Raw genomic sequence first — 23,734 nt, 5'->3', positions numbered from 1 at the left:
TGGTCAGCACACGTCATAGTGAGCAATCAAACTCTGAGTCTCCTAGTCGAACTCCCGAGGGGACAATTTGCATATTAGCCTTTTATAGATATAGATTGCCATTTTATTTTTACAATTTCTTTTCTCTGTTTCTTTTTTATTCACTTACTCTCCTTCTCTTATATATTAATAACTTTCTACAATTTTGTGTTCAGATTCCTGTTCCTTTATTTTTTTCTCTTGTAGACTTTTGGTTTGTGGCTACCATGTGCTACATATAATTACCAAGCTATGTTTGTAACAGTATTTTTAAAGACGTTTTTAAAATTTGATTTTTAGGCCGAAACCGGTTTGGCTCAGTGGATAGAGTGTCGGCCTGCGGACTGAGGGGTCCCAGGTTCGATTACGGTCAAGGGCATGTACCTGGGTTGCAGGCACATCCCCAGTGGGAGGTGTGCAGGAGGCAGCTGATCGGTGTTTCTCTCTCATCGATGTTTCTAACTATCTCTCTCCCTTCCTCTCTGTAAAAAATCAACAAAATCTATTTTAAAAAATTTTTTTGATTTTTAGAGAGGAAGAGAGAGGGAGAATTTAAAGAAACATTCATGTGAGAATGAAACATCAATTGACTGCCTTCTGCACACCCCCTACAACTGGGGCAGGGGCATGACCAGGAATTGAACCAGCAACCTTCTGTTGCATGGGATGATGCCCAGTCAACTGAGCCATACCTGGCCATGGCTGTAATAGTCTATTTTAAGTTGATGGTCACATAAGTTCCAACATATCCTAAAATCACTCACCCCTTCCCATTTATGTTTTTGTCATTTTTTCATGTGTGTTTGTATGTATCCCTTAATTTATTATTACACATTATCTTCCTACTTTTGTCTTTTAATCTTTGTACCAACTTTATAATTGGTTCACTGCTTTTATAAAGTGTTGGCCTTTGTCAGTGAGAATTTTTTTCTTTCCTGTATCTTATTTATATTTTTTATCTTTTTTTTTTTTTTTTTTTAGAAAACTTTATTTTTTTATTTTTATTGATTTCAGAGAGGAAAGGAGAGGGAGAGAGAGAACCATCAATGATGATAGAGAATCATCGATTGGCTGCCTCCTGCACACCCCCTACTGGGGATCAAGTCCGCAACCCCGGCATGTGCCCTTGACAGGAATCGAACCCTGGACCCTTCAGTCTGCAGGCCGACCCTCTATCCACTGAGCCAGACCAGCTAGGGCTATCTTTTCTTCTTAAAGAAGCCCCTTTAACTTTTTTTATAATACTGGTTTAGTGGTGATGAACTCTAGTTTTTTCTTGTCTTTATCTTTCTTTTTGATTCTAAATGATAGCTTTTCTGGGTACAGTAATCTTGGTTGTAGGTCTTTGATTTTTATCACTTTGAAAATTTCATGCCAATTCCTCTGGCCTGCAAAGTTTCTGTTGAGAGAGAAATCAGCTGACAGTCTTATGGGAGCTTCCTTGTACATAACTAACTACTATTCTCTTGCTGTTCTTAAGATTTTCTCTTTGTCTTTAAACTTTGGTATTTTAATTATGATCCAGCTTGGTGTGGGCCTCTGGTATCATCTTGTTTTGGATTCTGTGCTTCCTGGACTTACATGTCTATTTCCTTTGCCAGGTTAGGGACATTTTCAGCCGTTATTTTATTTTATTTTTTAATATATTTTTATTGATTTCAGAGAGGAAGGGAGAGAGTGAGATAAAAACATCAATGATGAGAGAGAATCATTGATCAGTTGCTTCCTGCATGCCCCACACTGAGTAACGTGCCCGCAACCTGGGCATGTTCCCTGATTGGGAATCAACCATGACGTCCTGGTTCATAGGTCGACACTGAACCACGCTGGCCAAGCCAGTCATTATTCCTTCAAATAAGTTTTCGGTCCCTTGCTCTCTGTTCTCCCTATGATATGCCTATAATGCAAATGTTGGTATGCTGATGTTGTCCTAGAGGTCTCTTAACCTATCATTTCTTTTTTTCTTTTTTTTTTTGTTAATTCTCACCTGAGGGTATATTTCCCATTGATTTATTTTTTAATATATATATATTTTTTATTTCAGAGAGGAAAGGAGAGGGGGGAAATAGAAACATCAATGCTGCCTCTTGCATGTCCTGCACTGGGGATCAAGCCCACAACCCCAGTATGTGCCCTGACTGGGAATCGCACTGTGATCTTTTGGTTCATAGGTCAACGCTCAGCCACTGACCCATGCCAGCCGGGCTCCCATTAATTTTTAGAGAGAGTGGAAGGGAGTGGGAGAGACACAGAGAGAGAAAAACATCGACACGTGCCCCAAACCCCAATCAGGGCCAGGGATCTAGCCTGCAACCAAGGTTCATGACCTTGACCAGAATCAAACCTGAGACCCTTCTGTTCATGGGCTGATGCTCTATCCACTGAGCCAAACCGGCCAGTGTTTTGAACTCTCCATCTGGTAGATTACTTGCCCCCATTTAATTATTTTTTTGTAGTTTCGTCTTGTTTTTTCATTTGGAACATGTTTATCTCCTTATTTTGGCAGCCTCCCTGTATTTGTTTCTGTGTATTAGGTAGAGCTGCTGCATCTCCTGGTCTTAGAAGAGTGGCCTTATGTAGTAGGTGTTCTGTGGGGCCCAATGGTGCCGTCTCCCTATTTACCTGAGCCATTTGTTCCGTGGGTGTCCCTTGTGTGGGTCGTGTATGTCCTTATGTTGTAGTTGAGCCTTGATTAATGTTGGCACATCAGTGGGTGGGGTTGACCTTCAGGCTGTGACTGCAACAGACTTGTGTGGAGGCTGACACCACAGAGCAGGAGTCGCTTTAGCAGGGCTTTGGTGCCAGGCCCTTCAGGAGTGCTGTTTGTGGAGCTCGTGGGTGGTGCTCTGGTGTGGTGTGAAGCTGGCCACCACATGTGTTGGTTCTGAAGCCTCTTGGGAGGGACTCCAGGGTAGGCCAAGGTGAGCTGCCACTTGTACCAGGCTTGGGGCCGCTTAGTTGAAGCTATGGTCTAGGCCCGTGGTCGGCAAACTGCGGCTCGCAAGCCACATGCGGCTCTTTGGCCCCTTGAGTGTGGCTCTTCCTAAGCCTTAGGAGTACCCTAATTAAGTCAATAACAGTGTACCTACCTATATCGTTTAAGTTTAAAAAATTTGGCTCTCAAAAGAAATTTCAATCGTTGTACTGTTGATATTTGGCTCTGTTGACTAATGAGTTTCTCAGCACTGAGAAAGTCCACAGTGCTGATGGAAGCAGGCCACTTGTGTGGAAAAGCCGCTGGTAGAGACTTGGTCAGTGTGCGTGAGTTGGGTGGGGCGACCCGTGTGAGCCTGGTTAATGGAGAGCCCAGAGTTGGTGCTTGTCTGAGCCTGCTGACTGCAGGAGAGGAGCATTTGGCAAAGGAACAAAGAAGCTTCTCTCCTGACCACTTGCCCCTTCAGCCCTTTCTCTGAAGTAAGTCACCTTAGTTCCTCTTATATGTACCTGGCACTTTCTGAGCTGCTACCCCTGTGCTGCGGCCCCATATTAAGTTTGTGTGCGAGTAAGTCTGTGCGTGCCCCCCACCCCTTTAAGAGGCGCGCCTAAGTCTCCAGCCACCCTCTGTCTCAGTTGGACGAAATCCTCACTGGTTTTTACAGCCAGATGTTACAGGGATTCCCCTTTTGGTACTGGTGCCCGGGGCTGGGATACCTGTGTAGGGCTGGGACCCCTCACTCCTCAGGGGTATCTACACAGCCAAGCTATCCCTAACAATTATTTTTTGTTTGGTTGGTTTTTGTTGTTAATCCTTACTTGAGGATATTTTTTCCATTGATTTTTAGACAGAAGTAGAAGGGAGAAAGGGAGAGGATTGTGATCAAACCTGCAATCCAGTTACATGCCCTTGACCGGGAATTGAACCCCTGACCCTCTAGTGCAAGGGCTGGCACTCTGACCACTGAGCAGCACTTGCCAGTGCTCCCTCCAGATTCTTAATCACCACAGAATGGGTGTGGGACCTGCCCTTACCACCCCTCCCACTAGTCTCAACATGGCTTCTCTACAGCCTTAGTTACAGGACTTCTGTTCAACTAGTCTTCAGATGGTTCTCAGTGCTGGTGGGTCTGTAATTAGTTATAATTGTGATGTGGTCATGGGAAGAGGCGAGCATAGGGGAATTAATAAGAGCACATCTTTCTGTGCTCCCACCACTACTCTGGATCTGTTCTGTGAATAAACACACCAAAGGAGCAGGTGTGCTTTCTATGCCCTGTCTCTTGCTAGAGACAGTGAGAAATGGTCCTTCAGCCTCAAGAAGTTACTAGCAGGGAAATTTGCAATTCCAGTAAAATGTGGTCATGGGGTATTTACAGCAAAGTAGAAGGAGTGTCTGCCTGGGGAATTGAGGGCAGCTATAAAGAGGAAAAAGTACATATTTGAGCTGAGGCTTGAAGGCATTTTCAGAAGAAAGGGCATCCTAGGCAGAAGGAATAGTATTTGCAAGGACACAAAAGAGTATGGGATAGTCAAGGGCATGCAGTTTAGAACTACAGTGGGGCCTTGACTTACGAGTTTAATTCGTTAAGGAGCTCATTAACTCAAATTACTCTATCAACTCAATGCAAAAAACCGGCGGAGAGACAGCTGGTATCTCAAAAAACTCGTTAGTCGGGACACTCATAAGTCAAGGCCCCACTGTACCACAGATCGAGAGAGGAAAAGGGAAACAGGCTAAGTGAACCCAGGTGAGAACGCTTACGCCTTGAAGGCCACGCTTGGGTCCGTACACGCCTGCCTCTACACAGGGAAGGAGGACATAGGTGGTGGCGGTGGTGGGAGTAAAGGATCATTCACAGGATATCTCTTTTTGTATATTAGGGTTTTTCTGCCAGGGAGATATAATGTAAGCAGGAAGCCTTGGTCTGGTGGGAAAGTGTAGATTTCCCAAATGGCCTGTGTGACCTCGTAAGTTCTCTGGAACCTATTTTCTCAAGGAAAATCTCTCATAGGGGATAGGACACAGGTCATGGTACCATTTTTATTTTCTGAGAAACACAAGATATGAGGCTGGAAGGGAGCTTTGAGAGAGGGCAGGAGATGACACAGTCCATCTATGCAATGGAGTTGATTTCTTAGAAAAAGGATTGGTTTTCACTTCTGTTTCTATTTTTAAAATTCCTTCAATTTGGAACTGCCCAGTTAAGTGGCTCACAGAACCACTGGATGAGTTCAGTATCTGCACATTTGCATAAGAGCCAGCTGCAGGGTCTTCTAATGCCCAAATGAATTTCTGATACTGGGGCAAGATGCAGGCATTCCCATTTTAATCAGGGACTGCAGTCCTTGCAGGTGTGTCTCTGACAGCGCAGGAGGCCTTTGTGAAGAACTCTGATATGGGCGGAATGGAAGATCCTCAGGAGTGTTGTGGGTGGTAAAGGTGTACAAAGAAACTAGGCTTGTTTTGCAGAACTGGAGGAAGTGGCACGTGTGGTCAGAACGAAGAAACAGGGCTCAGCTCCTGTTGGCCTGGTTGTGTGTTCCGCTGCTTGGAGCGCTTGCAGTACTTGTAGGACAGAAATGCCACAGCGCAGGCTCCAAGAAGCATGAGAGAAAAGAGCGTGTATAATGCGGTCTGGGCTTCTGTCGCACCCAGGGCTAGGCCCAGGAACTGGACCTCCTCTTCTCTCTTGGGACTGATGGTGGGTCCAGCATCTAGGAGAGGACAACAGAGGGCGGTTCACACTAGCACCGATGTGGTTACTGGACTGTGCTAACCTGTTTTAAGCCCAAGCTAGATCCCTGGCACGGGTGCCCCGAGTGAGCGCCTTGCTGAGGGCACATCCCTGTCACTGACGGATGAGCCTCTGAATGAAGTTAAGTAAATTTATTTTTAATCATCTCTATCAGCAATTTAAAGTATAATCTAAATTAGGTAATTGTCTCTTATATTTGTACTAGTGGCCCGGTGCATGAAATTCGTGCACGGGGGCAGGGGGTGTCCCTCACCCCAGCCTGCACCCTCTCCAGCCTGGGACCCCTTGGGAGATGTCTGACTGCCGGTTTAGGCCCAATCCCACAGAGATCAAGCCTAAACCAGCTGTTGTACATCCCTCTCACAATCCGGGACTGCTGGCTCCTAACTGCTCACCTGCCAGCCTGCCTGATTGTCCCAACCACTCTGCCTGCTGACCTGCTCACCCCCAACTGCCCCCCCTCCCCCCGCTGGCCTGATCACCCACAACTGCCCTCCCCTCTTGGCCCCTAACTGCCTCTACCTCGGCCCCACCACCATGGCTTTGTCCAGAACGTCCGGAAGGTCTCCTGGAAGGTCTCCCAGTCTAATTAGCATATTGCCCTTTTATTAGTATAGATAGAGGCCTGGTGCATGGGTGGGGGCCGGTTAGTTTGCCCTGAAGGGTGTCCCAGATCAGGGTGGAGGTTCTCTTGGGGGTCGGGGCAGCCTGGGCAAGTGGCTTGTGGTGGTTTGCAGGCTGGTCACGCCCCCATTGGGGTGGGGGTCCCCACTGGGGGTTGTGGCCAGCCTGGGTGAGGGGCTGAGGGCTGTTTGCAGGTTGGCCACACCCCCTTCAGGGTGGGGGTCCCCACTGGCTGTCTGCAGTCCCCTCCCTTGGCAGCCCAGGTGACCCAAGCCTCCTGTGCGCTCAGGCCGGCTCCGTGGCCACCGCCCACAGGCCTCTCCTTCAGGGGCCAGCCCATGCAGGTGGGAAGCTTGGCTTCCTCCATCGCTGGGGGCGACCCAAGCCTCCCGCCCGCTCCGGCTGGCTCCGTGGCCACTGCCATCTTTATCCTGCTTAAGTTGCATATTCCCTCCTAATTGCCTGTGGGCCATTACAGAGGTATGGTCAATTTACATGTTTGTCTATTATTAGTGTACTGTAGATAGTAATCCATATTTTTTCAGTCATTCACAAATCCTGTCATCTTACACTATGTCAGGCACTGTGTTTGTTTCTGTATCAACCCAGACATTTGCCTCATTTCTGCCTAAGGTTACACAGAAGGTTAATAGCAGGGCTAGGATGAGACTCTAGACCTGCTATTTATTCCCAGAGCAGGGCCTAGTTTCTAAATGTAACAGTGCCTTGTTCCATCCTAAGAACATTCAAAGAAAATAAATACTGGCCGATGATGAAGGGAATGGAAAGGCCGAGAGGAGAGTAATAAACTAGAAGAAAATAGACTGGAAAAGGCCCCTCTCACCCTTCTCCCTCTGGCTTTAGTCGCTCTCAGAGCTGCATCTCACCTTCTGGCTGGAGACAAGGGTGTGGGCCTGCGGCTGGGTCAGGGAAGCCATTGCACCGGGTTATAGAGGCGTAGAACTTGGCTGACGCTTTGGGAATCCTTGGCAGAGAAGGGTCAGTGTAGTTCACAAAATGCAGACCAAACCTCTCTGCGAAGCCCGTGGCCCACTCAAAGTTGTCCATCACACTCCAAACAGTGTATCCTCGAAGGTCCACCTTATCCCGCACAGCTGTCCAAAGAGAGGCCCGGCATGAGCTTCCTGCATAAGACACCCTCACCCCAGGCCTGCTGAGGCCCTGCTGCCCAGAGCTCTCCCACAGTCCCCATGTGCAGTCCAGGCTAGCTTTTCTTTAGCTCTTTGGGACACTCTGTTCTCTGTGACAGATCTGCCCAGCCACTGCATGCAGTGTTTGTTATCTGCAGAGCCATCAGCATTTTTCTAGAAAGGCTCGGCGACGTCGGGAACATGGGTAGACCTGTGCTCCTCTCTATAGAAAATACTAGTGAGTGGCCCTTGGGAAAGATTTTAGCTGGAATCGGATTTCCTGATCTTTTGTTTTCACAGCTGCATTGCTCATTCTCTTTCACCAGTGTTATTGTTTCTTTGTCATAGTCTCCTCCCAAGTTCTGCTGAGCTGGGGATCTCAAAGTTTTGCTTCAGGAACAAAAGACCCTTCAGACAGTCCCCTAAGCCCGAATGGTTCCTCCTAGCCCTGCCCAAACTGTCCTCAGGAGGGCACTGCTGTCCAGGGGCCTCGGGCATCAATGAGGATACGGAGAGCTCAGGTCTAGCTGATTCAGGCAACTGGTCTGCCTGCTGAGCTTAAGTCTAGGAAGGAAAAAAAGCAGTGCAGCTAACCCAACAGGAGTAAGAAGCCTCATCTTTCTCATTATGGGGTTCATGGGTACAAAGCCACCCTGAATGCAGATGTGAGCAGATGTTTCCGCAGTGCGAGGTGCACGTGAGGGTGGGCCTGCCATACCTTTGAGTGCCTCGTTGATGTAACTGCGGAGGTAGTAGATCCTTGCAGTGTCATTGAGGCTTGTTTCTCCCCGTTGGGACACTCCGTTCTCTGTGACGTAGATCGGAGGGTTGTTGTACTCCTCCTTTAACCAGTTCAGGATCCTCCTGAAGCCAAAGGGTGTCATCTTCAGCCAGAAGGAGCCCGAGTCTGGCCAAGAGCGATCTGTGATGGAGGCAACTCCCCTGCCAGTTCAAACACAAGATTAGGTCTGTCTGATAAATTCCCAGAGGCCCTTTGCACAAAAGACAAAGCAGGATTTATACTAGGAAAAACCTTAGGTTTTGTCTAGTCGTGAGAGTCATAAGTGAACCCAGAATAGTTAAATGGCCCCAATTCTCTCTCCATAAGTTCTAGGTTCACTGCTTAGTGCTGGTGTAACCAGACAAGCCACGCTATCGCTCTGTCCCAGCTCTCCACGTGTGCAGGGGGAGGGTCTCACTCCCGGACCGAACCTTCCACACGCTCAACACCGCACACTGGACGTGAAAGGGCTCTGGGTTTCCCACGTCTCCAGTGGGTGCAGCTGTCACGGGCTTCCCTGAGTCACCTGGGTCTGGTCAGTGCCACAGGCACCAACCCCTTTGTGTGAGGACGGGGGATTAGGCTGGGACCTGCTTCAAGTGCCCAAGACCCTGCCCCTCTCTCCAGGGACAGATAAGAGAGGGCAACAGGTTGTGCCAAAGGAGCGCCTGTTGTGGGAGGCACGGAAACTCAACTGTCTTGAGAGTCAAGCATTTCAAATACAGTTATTGAACGTACATCCAAATTTTTGAAAAAAAATAACCCAACCATTTAGTTTTGCCAACGACTGGATTTATCTTGCTCAGCTGAAAGTGAATGGGGGGCATTCCATAGCTGAGCATGGATCCCTGTGGAGGCGTCCGGAGACCAGTGAGGCAGCGAGAGTCCAGTGGGTGCCTGACGGGACCAGCAGGGGTCCTCTCAGTCCCCCTTGCCAAGCCTGAATGGTGGGTTCAGGACACAGTGGGGTGTACGCATTTGTTTTCAAAGAAAGAACCTTGACAAGATTCACACTACTGGGATGGAAGGATGCTTGATAGAAAAGGAACGAAATAGCCCTGCGTGGTTAGTCAGTTGGTTAGAGCGTCGTCTGAATACACCAAGGTTGCTGCTTTGATCCCCAGTCAGCACATACAAGCAGCCACCAGTGAATGTATAAATAAGTGGAGGCCAGCCAGTGTGGCTCAGTGGTTGAGTGTCGACCTATGAACCAGGAGGTCACAGTTCGGTTCGGTTCTTGGTCACGGCACATGCCCAGGTTGCAGCTTGATCCCCAGTGTGGGGCGTGCAAGAGGCAGCCAACTGATGATTGTCTCTCATCATTGATGTTTATTTCTATCTCTCCCTCTCCCTTCCTCTCTGAAATCAATAAAAATATTTTTTTAAAAATAAGTGGAACAAATCGTTCTCTCTCTCCCTTCCCTCCCCCTTCCTCTCTCTAAGTTTAATTCCTATATAATAAAGAGCTAATATGCTAATTAGACCGAGCAGCCAAACAACCATCCAGATGATATTCTGGACAACTGTCCGGACGACATTCTGGACAACCGTCTGGACGACCTGCTGGATGAAGCCGGGGCTGCGAGGGCTGGCCAGGGCTGCGAGGGCCCGAGCCCCTTGCACAAATTTTGTGCATCAGGCCTCCAGTAATAGTAATAGTAGTAGTAGTAGTAATAGTAATAAAAGAACTTAAAAAATAAAAGGAACAGCCCTGCCGGTGTGGCTCATTGTCCCATACACTGAGAGGTCGCTGGTTCAATTCCTGATCAGGGCACATGCCCAGGTTGCAGGCTTGATCCCTAGAAGGGGGCATGCAGGAGGCAGTTGATCGATGTTTCTCTCCCTGATACTTCCTCTCTCTAAAATCAATAAAAACATTTTTTAGAAAGTTGAAATGAAACAAAATAGTATATATACATACACTGAGTGGCCAGATTATTATGACCACCCCATCAGTACTTCATTGACACTTCCAAAAATACTGAATATTGAAAACTTCCTAAGGAAATACTCTCAAGGTTTTATTATTATTTGCATAACTAATTCACTTCATTGTATTGATGGGGTGGTCATAATAATCTGGCCACTCAGTGTATAATCTGGTTTTTAAATATATATATATATATATATATATATATATATATATATATTTATTTATTTATTTATTTATTTTAGAGAGGAAGGGAAAGGGAGAGAGAAATAGAAACATCAGTGATGAGAGAGAATCATCAATTAGCTGCCTCCTGTACGCCCCCCTTGCAGACTGGGGATTGAGCCCGCAAGCTAGGCATGTGCCTTGATCAGGAATTGAACTGTGACCTCCTGGTTCATAGGTCAATGCTCAACCACTGAGCACACTGGCTGGGCTAATCCTGTTGTTGTTTTTTGTAACAAATACATGTACAAATATATACTGTGTAAACTATGTGTAATGTGAATATACATATACACACATACGCTTCAGAATTTCCTATCCGCCCTAGCAGGTTTGGCTCAATGGATAGAGCTTTGGCCTGAGCTGGGTTTGGTTCCCATTAAGGGCACATATTTCGGTTGCAGGCTTGATCCCCGACCCTGGGTAGGGCGAGTGCGGAGGCACCTAATCAATGTTTCTCTCTCTGTCTCTCCCTCTCCCTTTTACTTTCTCTAAAAATCAATGGAAATATATCCTTGGGTTAGAATTAAAACTGAAGAATTTCCTATTCTTGCTTTCTAACCAATGTGAACACATATTATTGGTGTAATACAAAAATAATACTTTGACCTTTACTCCGAAAAGAAAAAAAAAAGTCCTTATTGTTATTTTAGCTGAAATACATCATCTAACAAGTAAAACAAATATGACAAAAAAAGGAAAAGGGAAGAAAAAGGTTTTTCTTGAAAACATTATTTAAGAACTCCGGCATGCCTATCTCAATGGGAGGCGTCTTGGAAATCCGGTGTATTACTGTCAGGCTGATGGGGTTTGCTTAGGAGTCTCAGGAGACAGGACTCATCTCAGAAACCCCAGGACCTACGGCATCAGGAGGCCGTTCTCCGGGCCACGTGGGCCTTCCAGCAAGAGGTGGGCAGAGGGGCCACTGTCTTTTCCAAAGACTGTTCTTGGAGGCCCTGCTGGATGCCTTACCTGTCTGCATCAAAGGAAGAGATCCAAGAGTCATAGTCAAGATTGTAGGCCAGGACAGTGGTGTAGTGATTGAACCCAAAATAGTCGTAGGTGCCATTGATCCTCCTCTTCTCACTCTCCGTGAACTCCGGGAGCCTGGGGGGAAGGAGCAGCCATGCGTTGGGAGGAGAATGTTCTGGGGCAGAGTCGAGGTGCTGTAAACCACAGGTGACAGGGTGGCGATGGTGCAGTGGCCAGGGGCGAGGAGAGGCCCTGCCACTGCTGCCGGAGGTACCGAGGCTCCGCCTACTGCCCTGTAACCTCACTGCCCCCCTGTTACAAATGAAACTAAAAGCTACTCTCTTATAAACCTCCCAGTTGGACACAGACACAGATACACATATTTTTTTTATTTTCTTCAAAAATTAACATGCAACTTCTGACATTTACCATCTGTGATAGATTTTGAAATCAAGAACATGTCTGAGGCATATACCTTAAGACTAACCCTAAGGTTTTACCTTTTATAATTTGTATTTCCATCATCTGCCCTTTCGAAGGCACTGTTTTTGTTGTGGTTTTTTTAGGCTTGCCTCTTTTCTCCAAAGTCTATCCTTAATAGTAGGGGAAATGTTTTTACAGATTAAATTTTTTGAACTTTGGAGATTGGAACTTTTCTGCTCACATGATCTCTCTACACTTTTGTAAAATAAGCATTTGCTGGAGCATTTTTCATGTTCTCTGAGACTTTTCCTATAAAATCGGATTAGCATGTGCTTTCGTACAACACATACAGGTTCTTCTCAGCCCCATCTGCCTGCAGGTGCCTCTGGCAGGCAGAGGCGGTGCTGCTGGTTTAGGGTTGCCTGGGGATTGCCTTTAGTCCTCTGACACCTTCATCTTGACCTTCCTGCTGTCATTAACCTGGGGGAGCAAAACGCTTCCTCCCTGAGGTTCTGAGACTGCTGGGAGAACACTGGAGCCCTGCCCAGGAGCCAGCAGTGGCGCCTCAGGGCCCGTGGCATCAAAGCTGAGCCCCTCTACCTGGCCTCCAGGCCCTTCACCGTGTGGCCTTGGCCCCTCCCCGGTCGCCAGGTCAGTACCCCTCCCCCCATTAACTGCACATGCCCCACTCATTCCTACCGCTGGGTTGGTGCTCACGCCGTTCCTCTTGGATGGAATGCCCTCTGTTCTCCCAAATGCTATTCACTGCCAAGGCCCAGCTCAGCTGGTGCCCTGCCTTGTCATGATCTCATCATCTGAGCTTTTGCTGGATGAACAAACTGGGGAATAGAATTCCCTGGAGTGATGAGGGTGACTGACTTCCCAGCTGGTGTGTCGGCCACGTGAGGAGCCTGACGGAGGCTCCTCTTTACACAGACTCTGACCTGGCACTCAGCAAAGCTATGCTGATGGACAGGAGGGCTCACTTGCTTCTCTGAGACCAGATGGGCTGACCAGACCAGTAGGCACAGCCTGCTTAGCAGGACTTGCCCCAACCAGGCCAGGATGTGTTGTAAGGGTGGGGACTGGATTACTTAATCTTTACAGCTGGGCTCTATGGGGTAGTTTGTGGGAAAGACTCAAAGGCCTTTTGAGCTATGGAAACAACATGCACTACCTTGGAGCTTGTGGATATGTTTCCATAAGGCCAGGCCATTCCGTCCTCATCCACGTCCCGTATCTCTAATCCCAGCTGGGTGACTCAATCCCAGTGTGGGCCCTGGAATCAGACAGCCCGGTTTCATATCCCAGCTCCATCATTTAATAGCTGGATGATCTTGCTTCAATATTTGTGCCTCATGTTTAACCATTTGAGTCCCAAGCAGCTCAATCGCGCTGCTTGGTATTTCTCAACATAAAATAAAACAAGCGCTATCACGCTGTTTGGGTCTTTTCATACTCATTTAGAGAAAGCGAGGTTGCGCTGTTTGGGATTCTTCGACAGTGTTTTTTCAATACCCCCTGGGACTCAAACGAATCGTATGTTTTCTCGACATAAAATCTCAGCAGCGCGATCGCGCTGCTTGGGACTCAAACGGTTAAATAGGAATAGACGTACCAATAGAAGATGAATACATGTTAGCTGTTGATGTTGCCATTACTTTTTCGACAGGAAGTAGGACTGCTTTGTGCACACCATCGCCACCTACTGGCCAAACAACAAACACGCTGGCCATCACCCATTGCTATCCATTCACTTATAGGTGATGGAATTGGGTAGGATGAGCTGGGGAATTTGTCTTTAGAGGGAGGTGGTGGGTTGATAAGAAGTGGGTGCCCTTGAAGATAGATTTCCAGGCTGTTCTGAAGGATAACAACAATAATAGCAACTGCCTTTCGTCAAACACATAGCAGTGCCAGGACCTCGGCTGAGAGCTTCACATACACAATCATGTTTAATCTTCCCAGCAAGCAGGAAGCTCAGAGATACAGTAACTTCCTCAGACACACCTCTCCGACCCAACAGCCATGCTCTCGCCACTGTGCTGTCCACCCAGGAGCTTCAGTTCGGTCCCACAGACCAGACTCCCTCCTGACCCTCTCCTGGCTGAGTGTGTGGGCACCAGGACCTACCGAGACTTGTTGAGGCCTGCGGCCAGGCTCCTGTCACGGATCCGAGTCTTCATCACTTCATTGTAATCTCCATTCTTGAAAATCGGATGTGCAAACCAGCCTCCCATGAACTGCAGGTGGGGGTGGGGGACATCAGCCTCAGCATTAGCAGGTCCGCCCCTGGACACTTCCCCCCACTCCCCACATTCTTTCCATATCCCATTCTTTTAAATATATATATATTTTTATTGAATTCAGAGATGAAGGGAGAGAGAGAAAAAGAAACATCAATGATGAGAGAGAATCATTGACTGGCTGCCTCCTGACACCCCGCACTGGGGATCAGTCCACAATCCAGGCTTGTTCTCTGACTGGGTATTGAACCGTGACCTGGTTCATGGGTTGACACTGAACCACTGAGCAGCACCGGCTGGGCCATCCTTTTTCTTTTCTTTTTAGGTATTTAGTAGTTGCTATTTTTTTATTTTTTAAAAAAACACACAACATTTTAGCTTGGCTGGTGTGGTTCAGTGGTTGAGTGTCAACCTATGAACTAGGACAATGGTCAGCAAACTGCGGGCCCTTGAGTGTGGCTCTTCCACAGAATACCACGTACCGGCATGCACGTACAGTGCAATTGAAACTTCGTGGCCACACTCAAGGGGCCAAAGAGCCGCATGTGGCTCGCGAGCCGCAGTTTGCCGACCACTGAACTAGGAGGTCACGTCAGGGCACATGCCTGTATTGAGGGCTCAGTCCCCAATAGGAGTCATGCAGGAGGTAGCCCATCAATGATTCTCTCTCATCGATGTTTTTACCCACCGTCTCCCTTACTCTCTCTGAAATCAATTTCAAAAGAAAAAAAATCAAAACTTTTTATTTTTCAGTTACAGTTGATGTACAATGTTTCAGGTGTACAACTCTGTGATTAGACATTTATTTAACTTATGAAGTGATCACTTCGATAAATCTAATACCCATCTGACACCGTTCTTCGTTATTAGAATATTATTGGCTATATTCCCTCAGCTGTACTTTACATCCCATGACTATTCTGTAATTACCAATTTGTACTTCTAAATCCCTTCACATTTTCCACCTATTCCCCAAGCCCCCTCCCATCTGGCAGCCACCAAAATATTCTCCATATCTATGAGTCTGCTTCTGTTCTGCTTGTTTGTTCCAAATCCCATTCTTAAACCGTCATCTCTGCGGCTGTTTGCATGTTGCAGTTCAAGTGCCCAAAGCCCTCTTCTCCTCCTCTGGTTTGTCAGCTGCCATCCCGCTTAGGGCAGCTAGAGGGGAGATGCACTGAGCTGGGATGCCCTTGGAAGGTCCGTGGGAGATGGGGAGACTACGCCTCCAGGCTACGGTCCCCACCACCACAGAGCGGCTCCTTCCCCATCATTGCACCTCAGGCTCACACACAACTTCCTGGGGAGGGCTGAGCTGCAAGGCTGTCCCGGTGCCCAGGCAGAGGATGGCGTCTCATGGGCACTGGATCCACAGTCCTCGAGTGGGAGCCGTCCTGTCTGTTTTCCTGAATGAGGCCTCGAGGCTGGGTTCCCAGGAGGCTTCTGGTCTCCCACATCCTCCCCTCACCTGCAGCTGAGGTGACCTGGGGCCCTTCTTAGAAGCTGATTTTACCAGAGGGCGTGTCCCAGTTCTGGGCTGCAGTTCCACAGTCCGCCAGCAGGTGTCTCAATCTGATGAGACTAACATTTCCTGAGGTTTGGGCTTTTGGATTTCAGAAAACGTCGACTACTCTAATTCAATTTATCTGGAATGAGGGATGCACTAACTCCGTTCTAATACTTTCCCCCAGGTTGGCTAGCAAACAGGAAAATTAAGCTGCTATTTTCATTTACTAATTTGACTGCCTTTGTCAAATTTTCTTGTGACGAGTTTGACAAACAAGGCCCGTGGTGTCCCTGCCCAGGGCTGCAGTCGGAGGCTCCTCCTCAGAGCCAAAATGCTTCCTGAGGCGAAACCTGGGAGAGGGTGCCCTCCAACCCCTTCAGAGACATTACCAGGAGCCAGAGAAAAACTTGGCGACGCGGCCACTCTTTTCTATCTCCTCTTGTCAGGGCTCAGGTGAAACAGGGTTGGGTCATGTTGTTGGCACCTGCCCGCTAGTCCCTCTACTTCCTAGGAGCAAAATTCCACGACCAAGAGATGCGTGTCCTTATGTTAAACTCCTGGAATTGGGAGCACTCATGAGTTTCAGAGCCTGAAGTTCCCAATTTACGGAAGCCTTAGGCTGAGGAAGTAAGGTTATATGGTGACACCTGGAGGTTGTATGTGGCACTGCAGCCTGGTTCTATTAACTGTAGTCAAACCAGACATGGAAGAGAATTTCTTTCTGTTTGTTAGCTTCAAGCCAATGTAATACCCAGCAAGGACTACGTGTACAGATCATTTTTAAGACTTAAAAGATAACCCCAAAGAGCTTTCATCACAGCAAACCTATTAGGTAGGTAGGTCCTCTCCACTGCACAGATAAGAAAATGAAGGTCCAACAAGGTTAGGTGATACTACCAAGTTCACAAAATCAGATAATAGCAGAACAAGGCCTGCACCCTAACGCTTTGTTCTGCGATCTAATTCTACTCCCATGAGATCATGACAGGAGAGGGGACAGGGAAGAGTAAAAACAATGCCCGGAGGGCAAACAGACCTGGACGTATCTCCTGGCGGCCTCCACGTCCTCCTGGTTGGAGGGGTCTCTGGGCTCAGCCCAGTCACTGCTGATGGTGATGGAGATGAGGCCGCCTTGCCTGGCGCGGTACACGTCGTTGTACAGGTGCCAGGCCTCAGCATGGGCCTTGATTAGGTTGTGGCCGGCAATGTAGGGGGCAGTGCCGGGCCTGAAGGAGATGCCTGGAAACACACATGGGTGTCAGCCAAGAGGGAATGTGGCCAAGAGTGCCACTCTCTGCCTAGAGACGTCCCCTACGTGTTTGGGGGGAGAATGGAACTTAAATCCTGGCTCCACTTCCTACTAGCGGCCGTGTAACTCTGGGCGAGGATTTCAGCCTTCCAGCTTCTTCCTCTGGGAGTCGCTGGGAGAAGGAAGTGGAATAGTGCGTGTGGAGCCCCAGCAGCCCGTGTCTGCATGGACAAGGCGCTGGATGGATGTTGGGTTCTGCCCCTTCCCCCACAAGGTGCTCACATGCCTCAGGCAAAGCGCCCAGAGGAGCCCCGAGGGCGGGTGCTGACACCCGGGCACTCTGGGGAGCCCACGGTGGGAGCAGAGGTTGGAGAAGACAGCTGACGGAAGCAGCTGACAGAGTCCTTGGGAGCCGATGGTCTGAGGCCACCTCTCGGGCCGAAGGAATGGAAAACCAAAGCGCCAACCAAGGACCCACGGGAGCTGCATCTGGTAATGACTCCAGGGTCTCCCTGTGACTTCCCAGTTTTCACACGTGACGACGAAGAGCACAGAGATGAGCACAGATTTACTCCTAAGCTCAGAACTAGAGGAAAGGAAGGCAGGATGGCTCTGAAGGGGCAGGACAGGCCCACAATCCCCATCAGAGCTTTTGGGGTCAAATGTGTTTTGGAACAAAAAGGTTTTTTGTCTTAGAAAAGCAATGAATCGCCTACATGGGATTTACATATGGCCCTGGCAGGGCCCGGAGCAGCTCTCCGCAGGGGGACCGGCCTGCCTGCAGCAGAACTTGGGCAGGAAGGCCTCGAGCATCCTCATGTTGAGTCAGGGCAGGCTGAGCAGGACAGCCAAATCAGTTACCCCAAACTGGGGGATCTGGGAGTCGCAGGAAACAGACTGTGGGCCTGTACAGCCTCAGGGGTCGCCCCTTCCTTCACCAATTAGTCCACATCCCCGACTCCTGGGAGGCGCTGACGTGAAATTCAGGTTGAGCCATAGTGGTGTCAGAGGGGAAACTGGGTGGGGATTCTGAGGTCCTGCCCCCGGCTCTCCTGGCCCCTCCTCCAAAGCTCCCCGATTTCAGGCTCACGGGGGCTAAGAATGCCACATCCAGCTGACAGCTGGGCCGGGCCCCTACCTGGAGCTGCTGTCCCGTAGCCATAGCCCTGCAGAGCAATGACGAAGGGCTCGTTCAGCGTGATCCAAAACTTCACCTTGTCGCCTAGCCTCTGGAAGAGCACGTCCGCATAGTCTCTGAAGCGCTGCACGATGGTCTCGTTCTCCCAGCCGCCGACATCCTGGAGGGCCTGGGGCAGGTCCCAGTGGTAAAGGGTCACCTGGGAGAGAGCGAGGTCAGCCAGACCATCCACCTGCTTTGCACGGCAGCCACTGGTGCCGGCCATGCCCCAGCACACCTGTGCTGCGGACACTGAGAACCAGTCATCAGGCCAAAGAGGCTCCATGGTTCTTTGGCGGCCGGGGGCGGGCACAGTGCTGAAGTGGAGCAGAGAAGCCTGGGTGTGAGTCGCAGCTGTGCACCCGCTGTTCTGGGCTCAGGAGCAAAGACCTCCACTTCATGACGCTATTGTGAGGCCCAGGGCATGAGGCCGCCATGTCTTCAGTGTGAGCCGTGGTTGTTCTCAGATCAGAACCTGCCTGGACAAACTGCTGAGGGTCCCAGGGGGACGGAGCATTTTACTGTAAAGGGACATCACCCACTGTGTCCGGAGCGGCTTCCCGTGGAGCGGGGAACCTTTGGCTGGGGAAGGAGCAGCCTGGCCGTGCTTAGGGGGTGGCCTTTCTCTCAGCCTTCCCCTCGATGCCCCTGACACGCCCCATCTTAGCCAAGCTGTGGTCTCCACTGCCCTCAGCCTGCACTGGGCCACGACCCATCGTCAGCCCAGCCCCTTCCCTCTGCCTCAAATGCCTTTCCCTGCACGCCCACCCGGCCACCCAGCCACCCACTCCTCTTTGACACCCGCACCTCCCTGGAGCTCCCGGCCACGCGCCCCCCCCCCCCCACCTGCAGGGTCTCAGTGCCCTCGAGGGGGACAGAATCGCGTGGCTCTGAGGTGTGTGCTCTCTGATCTTGTTCTGAATTGTTGTATGTGATGAATCTTGTTGTCGACCCAGATCAGGGGGTCCTGCAGGAGAGCCACTCGGCCACCGTCTCACCCACCCACCCTGCACGCACCATAACAAACGCTGCACGGCTGGCTTGTCCCTGCAGTGTTATCAGGGAAGGGAGAGTCCACATAACAGTGGGTGGGAGAGGGGCTGTCCTGTGGGACTGTGCTCTGGCCACGGCGCATAATCCCCAACCACGCAACAGAGGAGCCGCCGGGCTTCCCAGAATGGGCACCCTCCCGCGCGTTACCATAAGTGGCCGGGAAAGGGAAGTGTTCTGAGGCCTCAAGTTTGAAAATTTTGGTGATGGCAAAGTCAGCCCACAGGTGAGCTCCTGCGTTATTCATAATAACTCATGGCTTATGAATGCACACACTTTTGCCCCAATTCTCCCCCTGGGACCAGATCCTACAGATAAACTACCCATATGGGGGCTGTATGTCTAAGGTTACTCCTTGTAGCATTGGTTATAGTGGCAAAAGAGTGGAAATGCCATATAGGAGAGTGCCCATTAGCAGGGAAGTAATTAGAGAGATAAGATGCAAACAATTCCACATAACAAAAATAAAAGAGGAGCCCTAACCGGTTTGGCTCAGTGGATAGAGTGTCGGCCTGTGGACTGAAGGGTCCCAGGTTTGATTCCGGTCAAGGGCATGTACCTTGGTTGCGGGCACATCCCCAGTTGGGGGCATGCAGGAGGCAGCTGATCGATGTTTCTAATTCTCTATCCCTGTCCCTTCCTCTCTGTAAAAAAGCAATAAAATATATTAAAAAAATAGGAAACTATGTGTGGATATGAAAATATCTGTAAGAAATATCTCTATATATAAAAGGCTAATATGCAAAGTGTCCCCTCAGGAGTTCGACCAGGAGATTGGTCGCTATGACGTGTGTTGATCACCAGGGGGCGGCGCGGAATGAAGGAAGGCCCCAGCAGGCAGCTGGAAGGCAGGCCCCGGCCAGCAGCTGGAAAGCCCCAATTGGCCCTGATTGCCGGCCAGGCCTAGGGACCCTACCCATGCAAGAATTTTGTGCACTGGGCCTCCAGTTGTTAAATAAAAGCAAGTATCTTGCCCAGCTGGTGTGGCTCAGTGGTGGAACATCGTCCCATGCACCAGGTTCAATTCCCAGTCAGGGCACATGCCCTGGTTGTGGGCTCAATCCCCAGTAGGGGACATGCAGGAGGCAGCCGATGGATGTTTCTCTCTCATTGATGTTTTCATGTTTTTGTCTCTCTCCCTCTCCCTTCCTCTCTCTGAAATCAATAAAAACATTTTTTTTCTAAGAAGCAAGTATCTTACCATTATGAGAAAAGAAGGGAAAAGGAATATACACACACAGACACATCTACTGGCTTCTACCCACAAAAGGACATGAGAACCTAGCGCCACAGAAAGAGGAACTGAACGGAAGGAAATCTACACTGCAGACCCCTTTATGCTTTTGACCTCTTCTCACGTGACTTTGTTAACAATTCAAAAATTAAATTTGAAAACAGCTTTTGTTTACACGATGAACAAGCTCCCTGGCCCAGCTGGCTCCCCCACGTGGACAGGCCTCCGGGCCCAGCCTCACCTGGGGCTTGATGCTGGCAGCCAGCAGCGCGTCGATGAGCTGCACGTAGTAGCTCAGGCCCGCTTCATTGATGTACTTGGTGGTTCCATCCGGGAGGACACGAGGCCAAGAGATGGAGAAGCGGTAGTGGGACACCCCCAGGTTCCGCAGGGCGGCCACGTCCTGGGCGATCTTGTGGTAGCTGTCACAGGCCACGTCTCCCGTGTCGTCGTTGCTGACCTTCAGCGGTGTGTGGGAAAACGTGTCCCAAATACTGAGTCCTTTGCCGTCTGCTCTCCACGCACCTTCGATCTCAAGATGACAAGACACAACCTAATTAAGTCCTGCAGTCACGCCCTCACAGGTTCCTTTGTGTCAGCAGGAAAGTCCCAAGACAGCAGGTTGGAGCCTTCAGTGGCCTCCCTCTGATTCCTAACTCCTGCAGCTTCCCGTACATACTTTCTGTCACTGTCACCCGCATCCCCACAGACTGTACGGCCTGGGCATTGATTCTGTCATCCTGGTGTCCCAGTAGCTACCATAACAGCATCTGTTCACTAACAGTTCAAATGAACAATTCCACATGCCCCAGCCCCAACGATGGCCAAACAAATCCCAGCGATGCCAGGCGTGGGGGCAGGGTTTCTGGACAGGACGTGTGTCTGCTTCGGTGCTTCCTTTTGGTTCTCCCGCCTATCTTAAGGGGAAACTGACCGCAAGCCCCTGGGCAAACACCTACCTGCAGACTCAGGCAGTCTGACAGGTACGATTTCCGTCACTTACTTAGAACACTTCCGCATATATGATGTGATATTATGTGACTGGGAAGGTAGTGTGGTGTTTAACCAAGGGTATGACCTGCACAGCCCCCGCGAGAGTGGCAGGAACACACCCTGCGTGGGCTATGCGTGGAGGAGGTGGCCTCGGTGGCTGGGAGATCAGTGAATGCAGGGGACTGAGCAAATAAGTGACTACGTTGAGGATATCAGAACTAGATTCCTCACCACTGGAGAAAGGAGTACTCATACAGAAAATGGGAAAGCTAGCAGTAACCCTGTGGAGGTATCAGTGTGAACTCATGGCCCCGAATAGACATGGAGATGTAGGTGGATGCAGAAGCATATACAGCTGTGTGTCTGTGTGCATGTGTGTGTGTGTGTGCACATGCACACGGACTTTCCAGCTCTGTCCACTGAGGACCTAAAGGTGATGACACCCAGCAGCAGTGAGCACCCCGAGCACCCACATCTTGGTTTCTAAGTGCCCTTGTCCAATACAAGGAACCAGGGCCCATGAGAGAAATAGCTGACAGGGCTGGGCAGGAGAGGTACAAGATGAACCTGGAACACCTTGTGCCGGAAAGAATTCCGGGGAAGTGCTCAGAGAAAGATGGGCCATGTTCCGAAGGCACTGTGCCTGGCAAAATGTGGGGTGATCGGAGCATCTAAATAGATAATGACAGCAAAAGTGCCACCCACTGAATACAACAGGACTCCGTAAGACCAAACTGATGCCATATATCAAAACACATTTAGGTATGAATAAAATATAAGTAAGTAGGAGAAAAGGCAAACTCAACACATTATTATGTGTTGATGCCACATAATAATGTAAAAGAATGATGAAATTAGAAAATCACCATTTGTCCACTATCATAGCAATAACTGATTCAGGCAAAAATTACCAACAGCTGCTAAAGCTAGTGGGTGAAATTTGATGAGAAACAGGCTATTTGTATAGTCTCCAGTAGCTCCCCCTTCTTAATTTTATGGTAGAGAAACCTGCTAGGCACCTGCTTGTTCAGGTGATAAAGTCTGTTTCATATACATATAAAATGTGCATATACACACACAATTATGCACATAGAGAGAGAAAATGAGGTAAATGGTAAAATGGTAACAGTTGAGGAACATGGGAAAGGGTACATGGGAGTCCTCTACTGTTTTTGCAACTTTTCTCTGTTTAAACAGATTTCCAAAGGAAAGGTTTTAAAAAAGAATCCAGTCAGATGGCATCTAATCTACATTGTAGGCACTTCTCATCCATTCTCGATTCACACCCCACATTTTGCTCATTAGAATATTCAACTTCACAAATGGGGAGAACGTGCCTGCTGACTGCTCCCTGACACCAATTTAATCATTGAAGAGTGGTTACCAAAATGTTTCCAAGACTGTCCCGCCCGTGCACGGACAGGGTTAAGAACCCAGCAGGCTGCCTGTGTCCCTTCCTGTGTCAGCTGCAAACCCGGGAGCGTGGGTCTCACTCAGCCGCTATGTTGTCCCCGCGGAGACACTGATCAATGTCTGGGGACAGCGCTGGTTGTTACAACTGGGGGAGAAGTCTACTGGCATCTGTGTGCAGAGCCAGGGAAGCTGCCGAACACCCCACAGTGCACACAACAGACCTGTCCATCCAAACCGTTGGCCAGGCCACGCTGGGGGTCCTCCCAGAGGAGTCTGTGCCTGAAAGAAGAGCCACAGAAGCCTGTCTCGGAAACCTCGGCATTTCCCCAAGTGAACCTTTCATGTGAAGTGTTGGCCAGAGCACCTGACGGGGCCAAGAATGGGGCTTCCTCCGGTCCACACAATAGGCTACATCAGTGGTCGGCAAAGTCATTAGTCAACAGAGCCAAATATCAACAGTACTTCTTCAAAATAGACTCACCCAGGCCGAAAACCGACTTCTGCGCATGGGCCACGAAGTTTCAATCGCACTGTACATGTGCCCGCACGTGGTATTTTGTGGAAGAGCCACACTCAAGGGGCCAAAGAACCGCATGTGGCTCACAAGCCACAGTTTGCCGACCACGGGGAACGGTTTCTGTGTGTTTGGCTAACACATGTCTGGGTGTGGCAGAACTTGCCCCGAGACTTCATTCATAACCTGGTGGTGTGGTCATCTGGGGGTTGCTAACACTCGTCTACCTCGAACGTATTTTCAGCAGCTATAATCATCCAAAAAAACCCAAGGGCTGGGCACTCCCAGCCAGGCCAGCTCATACCCCTGACCCTGCCCAGGCCTCACCCTGAGCACACAGAGCCCCTCCTGTCTCAGAGAAAATAAAAAAGATGTAAAGCAGGAACCCGCAACTAAAGGCCTGAGCAAGTCATTCTTTGCTTGTTTTATTTCTCTGGGAAAAGGCAAACCCCTCATATTTTCTGTATGAGGAAGCTTCACCTGGCATGTATAAGGTGATGGTAGGATGTTAGGTCATCAGGAAAGAAACCAGTC

The 23,734-nt window shown here is 49.4% G+C and overlaps 1 protein-coding gene across 1 annotated transcript in view; it reads right to left on the bottom strand.

Moving 5' to 3' along the window:
- Positions 1-5,053: 5,053 nt before the first annotated feature.
- The window catches only part of LCT (lactase), a 49,082-nt gene continuing 30,401 nt past the window's right edge, over positions 5,054-23,734 (bottom strand). Inside the window, 8 exon segments of the mRNA XM_023764015.1 lie at positions 5,054-5,670; positions 7,223-7,450; positions 8,205-8,428; positions 11,395-11,529; positions 13,951-14,060; positions 16,607-16,809; positions 17,958-18,156; positions 20,522-20,812. Of these exon segments, the coding sequence (XP_023619783.1) occupies positions 5,450-5,670; positions 7,223-7,450; positions 8,205-8,428; positions 11,395-11,529; positions 13,951-14,060; positions 16,607-16,809; positions 17,958-18,156; positions 20,522-20,812 (1,611 nt within the window). The 3' untranslated portion in view covers positions 5,054-5,449.

This window comes from Myotis lucifugus, unplaced genomic scaffold, assembly GCF_000147115.1.
Source record: "Myotis lucifugus unplaced genomic scaffold, Myoluc2.0 scaffold_312, whole genome shotgun sequence".
NCBI lineage: Eukaryota > Metazoa > Chordata > Mammalia > Chiroptera > Vespertilionidae > Myotis > Myotis lucifugus.
This window is presented reverse-complemented; position numbering and strand designations above follow the sequence as displayed.